The sequence below is a fragment of the Rhincodon typus genome, unplaced genomic scaffold (assembly GCF_021869965.1).
Source record: "Rhincodon typus isolate 14 unplaced genomic scaffold, sRhiTyp1.1 hic_rhity00007452, whole genome shotgun sequence".
In the NCBI taxonomy this organism is placed as follows: domain Eukaryota; kingdom Metazoa; phylum Chordata; class Chondrichthyes; order Orectolobiformes; family Rhincodontidae; genus Rhincodon; species Rhincodon typus.
Genome location: NW_025973090.1, coordinates 870 through 9,289, shown reverse-complemented (window position 1 = coordinate 9,289; position 8,420 = coordinate 870). Strand labels below are relative to the sequence as shown.

Below are 8,420 nucleotides of genomic sequence, written 5' to 3'. Positions count from 1 at the left end.
CTACACCTTGTTGTCTAACTTTTCTGTCCATTTGAGTTGATGGATGGAAGATCAGGAGGATTGTTATAATCATATAGTTTTATTCACAGAGTCATAGAATTGTGCAGCATGGAAACAGACCCTTCAGCCCAACTCATATATGTCGACCAGATTTCTTAAATTAATCTAGTCCCGTTTGCCAGTATTTAGCACATATTCCTCTAAACCCTTCCTGTTCATGTGCCCATCCAGATGCCTTTTAAATGTTGTAATTATACCAGTTTCCACCACTTCCTCTGGCAGCTCATTCCATACACGCACCACCCTCTGTGTGAAAACATTGCCCCACGTCCTTTTTAAATCTTTCCCCTCTCACCTTAAACCTATGCCCTCAAGTTTTGGACTCGCCTACACTGGGGAAAAGACCTTGGCTGTTCACCCTATCCATGCCCCTCATGATTTTATAAACCTGCATAAGGTCACCCCTCAGCCTCCAATGCTCCAGGGAAAATAGCCCCAGCCTATTCAGCCTTTCCCTATAACTCAAACCCTCCAGTTCCAGCAACATCCTTGTAAATCTTTACTGCACCCACTCAAGTTTAACAACATCTTTCCTGTAGAAGGGTGACCAGAATTGAGTGCAGTCTTCTAAAAGTGGCCTCACCAATGTCCTGTATAGGATTGCTCCATTAATCACATTAACTTCAGTTTCTCTATCAGATCAATTATGTTTGTCACTACCATAATGGTTTATAATGTATTAAAATGATGATGGTAACATTAACAATGACTCTTGGCATAATTTCTCAAAGATGAGTCATTTGAACCATTAAGGAGCAGAAATGTACTTTGAGAGGACTCTCTCTGCCATCAATAAGAAATTAAACATTCTGAAAAAAGAATATTAGGTTTCCATAGAAACTCAGTGAGCAGCTTTTGATTTTAGATGTGTCAAGCTCTCCTGCTCATTTCCTGTCAAGTAATGAGTTTACAGCGTTTAATTACAGCATTGTATTAGCACAGTCTGTGAACACTTTGTGTTTACTTTCCTTAGGTGCTGAATGCCTGTGTTTCACACTTGTGTACAAACTCAATGCAACACTTCTACATTTTCACAGAACTTTTGCCCCTTCTTCTCCCTTCTTTATCTGAAGGTGCTGATTAATGCTGTGATACATGCTGACAGGTGCTGTGATACCATGGCACCTTGCTCACTATTTCATACAGTAAGTGCCAATTTGTGGTTGCGAGATCAGTTTAGAGGCTAGGAATTCTATGGTGAGTGACTAACTTCTTCATTTCCTAAAGCCTGTCCACCATCCACAAGGCACAAGTCAGGAATGTGATGGAATACTCCCCACTTGTCTGGATGAGTGCAGCTCCAACAACACTCAAGGAGCTTGATTCCATCCCAGACGAAGCTTGGTTGGTACCCTGTCTACCACTTTCAACATTCATTCCCTTCAATACCAACACTCAGTGGAAGCAGTCTGTACCACTTACATGACATACTCCAGAAATTCACCAAGACTCCTTAGACAGTACCTTCTAAATACATGACCCCTAATATAGTGATTCCCTGATTGGTACTGTTAAACTGCTCCAGTCAGGGACTTCAGGCTGATGCAGTGTCAGACATTCTGACACTCTTGAGCGCTGGTTCTGAAGGAACTGGACCAGTGTCAAGGACTTTGAACGTATAAATAAAGGGTGATTTGGTGGTGGGATTCCGGCCTCTGTGGAGTTATTTCAGTGGCGATGAGAGTAAAGCACATTCCTGAAGAAATTCGCTCAAAACAGTCATTTGTGAGTTGGGTAAGCTTTTCTGGCATCATGCCATTATTTGGGAAGCTTGACTCATTCAATCCTGCTGTCAAAGACTGGATCCAATAGGTGGAAAGAATGCATTAATTCTTCTGAGCAAATGACATTGGGGCGGATAGAAAGCAACAAATAACCTTCCTGACAGCTTGTAGACCCACAGCATTTTCAGTTATTAGGAGCATTATCTGGGAGACACCAATACTAAAATCTTTCAAGTCCTTATGGATTTAGTTAAGGAATATTATGACTCCAAGCCTCCTCTAATTCTGAGACATTAGTTTTACTCGTCAATTTGAGAATGAGGGGAATCTGTACTGAGATATTTGACCAGGTTAAGATGACTGGCAGAGGCATGTGACTTTGGTTTAATCTTTAATAAGGTACTAAGAGACCATTTGGTATATGGGATTAATGATGTGTGAAAGTGCCTACAAGCTGAAGCCCAACAGGACTTCAAACAGGCACTACAACTGGCTTTATCATTGGAAAATGCAGCATGAAGCATATGAGTTGCAGGGTATTCTGATGGAAGTGGACACCCTTGTCAGTCCAACTGAGCTTGGGGAACACCACCTGAGTGAAGGCAATTCCATAGCCTCACTCAGGCCCTTTCTTGAACAGAGGGACTCTCGGTCAGCCCACAGCAAAACCCCAAAACAAAGTCAATCCTCAGCCAAATGGTTAAAATTTTCTGCAGGAGCAAGCCAGTGTAGTTGCTGTCAATATGCAGACCCGAGATAACAAGGGAGTCCCACTAGGCCTAAATTGAGTAAGAGAACTCATAAGCCGGTATCCAGGAGAATGAACACCCTGGAAAATCCACCTACATCTGATATGGAACAGTAACATTGCTTAGCAACATTCAAATCAGAACCAATCTAAATTTCTGAAGAAGGATCCCGATCTGAAACATCAGATTTCCTGCTCCTCTGATGCTGCCTGGCCTGCTGTGTTCCTCCAGCTCTACACTGTGTTATCTCTGACTCCAGCAGTTCTTTCTATCTCCAATTTAAATAAATGTCTGGTTAAATGGTTGCCTGGTTCTAAAGGACATCAATACCAGTGCAGTTGTATCTGTGATCCCAGAACCAGTCTTTAACAAAATTCGGTCTGGACTCCAACCCTTAAGTTTCTGCAAGACCTGAGTAGACTGAGAACCTATACCGGGGAACTGTTACAGATTAAGGGTACAATTTCGGTTCTGGACTCTCATGAAAAGCAGCTGGTTCAGTTACCACAGATTGTAGTAAAAGGCTTGAGCCCAAACTTAATGGGGTGAAATTGGTTAAGAAAGATTTACCTAGATTGCATCAACATTTTTCGATCAGTGCGAAGTTTTAATTAAATACCTAGATGGTCTAAGGACTGTTAAAGAGTGAGGGCAACCTTACATGTTGACCAGGAAGAAATTCCATGATTCTGCGAGGATCCACCCAGTGACATTTGCCTTGTGGGCAAAAGTAGAGGCAGAAATCAGGAAGCTGGAGAGCAAAGGAATCATCAAACCAGTACAGTTTGCAGAATGGGCAGCACCAGTCAATTGTAAAGCATCCAATGGTCTGGCAGAAACAGCAGGCTTAAAGAAACAGCCTACAGCTTCCCTAAATACTGAACTGTCCTGGTTCCTATTTGATTATAGGACCACCCCTCATGCAACGACAGAAATTGGCCCAGCAGAGTTGCAGGTTAAATCTGATGTTCCTGGACCTGGGGGTGGGGGGGAGGGTGAAATGACATTGGGAACACCAATGCTGGACACAAGACTGTGCCAAGTGAAAGAGATAGTTTGTTTCAGTGGAGAAAGTTTGGCGTAGAGGCATGGTCGATGCAAGATCTGATCCACTGACGTATAAAGTTCAGGTAGGAGTGATGTTCCTGAACTAGCATGTGGACCATATGAAAGCTGTGAAATCACAAATGTTGCCACAGCAAAATGTGCCCAGCTCCTTGGAACAGTTGGAAAGGCTTCCGAAATCCGTGTGTTCACCCTCTCCGTGAAGCGTTGAAGAGACTTCTGAATCTGAGATGGGCATGGTGGATGTTCCTGCATCGATGCCTTTGCTGCCGGAGTAAGACAGAGAATTCCTCCGGAGGTGCTCCAGTCACAAGAGACGAGCCCCTGTGCATTACATACCATCCGTATCCCGCACGATGGATCCTGACCTTGTGCTAAAAACATCCCAGGAGTCGTTACAAGAAAAAGGACTGGCCTATGTTCTCGGACTCAAAGTGGGATGGATGTAGTAATTGTAATGAAGTTAGCTAGGTGGACCTCATAGAATATAAGTTCCCTGATTGGGACTGCTAACCTGTTCCAATCAGGGAGCTGCAGCTGACAGGTATAAACAGGAGGGTCGGACGTTCCATTCACCCTGAGAGCTGGTTCTAAGGAAGCTGGACCAGTGTCAAGGACTTTCCACGTTAAAATAAAGGGTGGCTTAGTGATGGGATAATGGCCTTTGTGTGATATTTCACCTCCCATTTAGAATAACAAGGGCAGCAGATACATGGGAACACCACCACACCACCGGCATGCTGCACACTGTCCAGAATTGGAATTTAATCTCTATTCCTTCAGTGCCACCCAGTTAAAACCCTGTCTCTTGAAACTCCCTTTAAATACAATATTTCCAATTTTGCACATACGGAAAATTAGGTGGCATGTATGTTATAGGATGCATGCAAAAATGCTTTGAGAGAATTTGGAGAGGCTAAGTGAGTGAGCAAAAAGCTTGGCAGGATGGAATAAAATGTGCAGAAATGTGAGGTTACATACTTTGATAGAAAAAAATGTGAGAAAGAGTATTTCTTAAATGGCAAGAGACTGGGAAATGTTCAACTTCAAAGGGATTTGGGTGTCTGTGTTGATGACTCACTGAAGATTAATATGCAAGGACAACAAGCAATGATGAAGGCATGTGGTTTGTTGACTTTTGTCACAAGATTTTAGATTGGGAGCAAAGGTGCTTTACTGAAATTATATAGAGTTTTGATCAGATTATGTCATCCCACCCAGACCTGCCCTCCCTACCGAATCCCTGTAAGCCTGCATTTCCCACGGCCAATCCACCTAACCCGCACATCTTTGGACTGTGGGAGGTAACCGGAGCACCTGGAGGAAACCCACACAGACAGTCACCCGAGGATGGAATTGAAACCGGGTCCCTGGCGCTGTGAGGCAGCAGTGCTAACCACTGAACTGCCCCAAAACAACGTTGATGCTGAAAATCTGAAATAGAAAGTTAGAATCCTTACAGTGCAGATTGAGGCTATTCAGTCCATCATGTCCGCATTGACATGACATCTCACCAAGATCCACCCTACCCCTGCATTTACCATGCTTAACCCACCGAGCCTGCACATCATTGGACTGTGGGAGGAAACCCGCACAGACACAGGGAGAATGTGCAAACTCCACACAGACAGTTGCCTGCGGGTGGAATCGAACCCAGGTCCCTGGTGCTGTGAGGCAGCAGTGCTGACCCCTGTGCTGTCCCAGGAATACAGTATGCAGGGTTGAACTCCTTGCTGAAGGAATGATGCTCTTGCCGTGATAGGAATGAAATGAAGGTTCATCAATCCATTTCCTAGGATGGAGGGATGAGGGAAGATGGAATAGACAGCCTTTATCCTCTGGAGTTTAGAAGAATGGGAAGCAATGAAAAACACACAAAATACTTACAAGGATCAACAAGGTGGATATAGGATGGATGTTTCCCCCTGGCTGGAGTTCTAGAGCTAAGGATAGTCTCAGAGTAATAAGCTGGTCATTTAGGCTGAGTTGTGGAGGAACATCCTCGCTCAGCAAGAATCTTTAGAGTACTTACACGATACAGATCAATAGATTTCTACATTTTAAAAACAACAAGGGATAGTGCAGAAAATTGAAGGTCATTGGTAGTTGAAGTAGAATATCACCCATATGCTCAATTGAAAGACTCAAATGGCCTACTCCTGCTCTTATTTCTCATGTTGTACCTAACAGGACTTTAGGTCTACATGGCCTGTGGTGGTTCCAGAAGGCAGTTCATCACCACCTTCTGCAGGGCAATTAGACATAAGCAATACATTTCAGCAACACCTACATCCTGTGAAATAATAATGGAACAATCTTCAGAGAAAGAGATCACTTTTAATATTTTCATCAATCCCTCAGTTATGTGTGTTGAAATTGGTTTGCCTAGCTTGACCTGTTTCCAGCTCGGTCTGTGTTGCTTAAGATGTGTTTTAAATCCCAATTATCCCAAAAGCATGGCCTTTGGATCTAGATTGCCCCACAAGATGAAACAGCTGCTTTTTGTCTACTTTGTCAATTCCCTTTAGCAACTTATCTACCTCAGTAAGATCTTTTCTCATTCTATTAAACTCCGGAGAGTATAGGCCTAAAGTGCTCAATCTTTCTTCGTAAGGCAATCAATCTGGGATCAATCTAGATGGCCTTTGTCAGTTTTGTATCCACCACAGGCCCAGAATTGCTAAGGGACACATGTTTCAGGTGAACGAGAGAGGGAAGGGGCCAGTGGGGTAGGGGAGGGTTGCTGGTTGGATTGGGAGAGAGGTGGAAGAAAGTGGGTTAGCTAAGGTCCATTGATAATGTCACTGGGTCTGCATTTTGGGTTCCCCAAACAGTGACTCTGCCTGCCCACCACTGAATTGCAATGGTGGTGAGATGAGGTACTTAAATAGACAATAATTTCATCCTTCGGGTCCTCAGTTAGAATCCAGGCTGCAAGGCTGTCCACAAGTCTTTCCACTTGGGTTAATCAGGCGAGGGTGGCAATGGGTTGTTCGGGGTCCCACTTAGCTAAGATCTTCTGCCTCACCCCCAATCCAATGGAATGGGAGAGGAAGGGGAACATAATTTCTGCCCAATTTCAGATCAATGAACTTTTGATACAAAGTCTTTATATAAAAAGAAATGCTGGAAATACAGCAGCAGTTCCATCACCGTCTATTGAACAAGTCTGTTTTGGATGAGGATGGCTCTTCAGAAAAGAAAACCAAAGATGATTACGGCCTGTTGCCGTGTTAGAAGGAGAAGGGAACTTGGCAGAGATGGAGACACGAGACACTCTAAATCAATGAAAAGAACATCTAGAACTGATGCATGTCACAAGAAGCAAAAGAAGAGTATGACATTGCATAAGCTTAATCTGAGAAAAAGTGCTGACCTAGGACAACCCACAGCTAAATTTGGAAAGATGGAAAAAAATGTGGAAATTAGTGAAGGGCATTTGATGTCATTGAGTGCACCAATGCTAGACAGCTGCTTCCTACAAGTGATTAGATGCAATGGAATGATGCATATTGGATGTGTCTTCAAATTATAGGAACAAGTCACTCTGCAAATTGATGTTTGCTATTTTCATAAGAATCCCTCTGGTGTGGAAGGAGACTGTTTAGCCCGTCTAGTCTGCATCAACCATCCGAAAAGAATCCCACCTAAACACAGCCCTTACTCTAACCCTGCAAATCTACATTTACCTAATTTACAGAGCAATTCTGGATACTACAGACAATTTAGCACATCTTTGGACTGTGGGAGGAAACCAGACCATCCAGCAGAAACCCAAATAGACAGGGAGAACATGCAAACTCCACACAGATCCTTGGTTCTATGAGGCAGTGGTGCTGACCACTGAACTACTGTGCCACCCTCGGCATTTGTTTCATTGTAAACACTACGAGTAAGAAAGCATGCAAAGAAAAAAGAAACATAGAGGACTGATGATGTTTTTAAAATTATAAAGGTGGTTCATGGGGTAAATGTGAAAATGTTGTCACTTCAACAGAGGAAATCAGAACAGCTGGCCAAGGTAGACACTGATATGTCTTTATTCAGAGAGGATTGGAGAGTCACCATTACATGGAATTGCTGAAGTGATAAGCAGTGTGAAGAGAGAAGGGGATAGAATGACAGAGTGGGCTGAAAGGAGCCTTCGGCGGAACTGCGCAGGCGCAGGGCTGTTGTGCGCTGGGTGCTGGGAGTTGTAGTCCGCCGTTGCGCCGAGGGCTACCCGCCGGAATGGGAGGGCGGATCGGAGCAGGACTACAACCCCCAGACGGCCAGGCGGCAGAGGTGGCTGAGGGGTAGCGCGATGTTTGTGGCGGTGGAGGCTGGCTGCTGCTCTATATCACTGGCTGCGGAGCTGCTCCCGCTCCTGCTCTGGCCTCAGGATGATCGTGGCTCCGGCGGCCGAGAGAAACAAGGAGCCCATCCTGGCTGTCATCCGGCAGCAGCTGAGACCCCGAGCGCCGGCGCTGGCGCTGGAGTTAGCCTCAGGATCCGGGCAGCACCTGATGCACTTCGCCCAGGCTCTGCCCAACGTAGTGTGGCAGCCGTCTGAAGTGGATCCCCGGGCCCTGGAGAGGTGAGGCCGGGGGCGACAGGGAGGTGTGCAGGGGGATACAGGAGCAACAGGCCCACACTCAGAACCTGCCAGACTTTCCAGACACCTGTAGTGTCCCACTCTGATCATTAGCAATCCCTCTGTCTGATAGTCACTCTGTTCACCAATAATCACTGTGTCTGCACTCACCCTGTTCCTGGACACCGTCACCCAGGGTATTTACAGGCACCCTGTTCCTGGACACTGTCGCCCAGGGTATCTACAGGC

The 8,420-nt window shown here is 45.0% G+C and overlaps 1 protein-coding gene across 1 annotated transcript; it reads left to right on the top strand.

The window, feature by feature from the left end:
• Window positions 1-7,852: 7,852 nt before the first annotated feature.
• Window positions 7,853-8,174, top strand: LOC125482229 (methyltransferase-like 26; the record flags this gene model as incomplete). The annotated part of the gene is made up of 1 exon (XM_048594254.1): window positions 7,853-8,174. A coding segment is annotated over exon 1 (194 nt), but the record flags the coding sequence as incomplete, so codon positions are not given.
• Window positions 8,175-8,420: the final 246 nt, after the last annotated feature.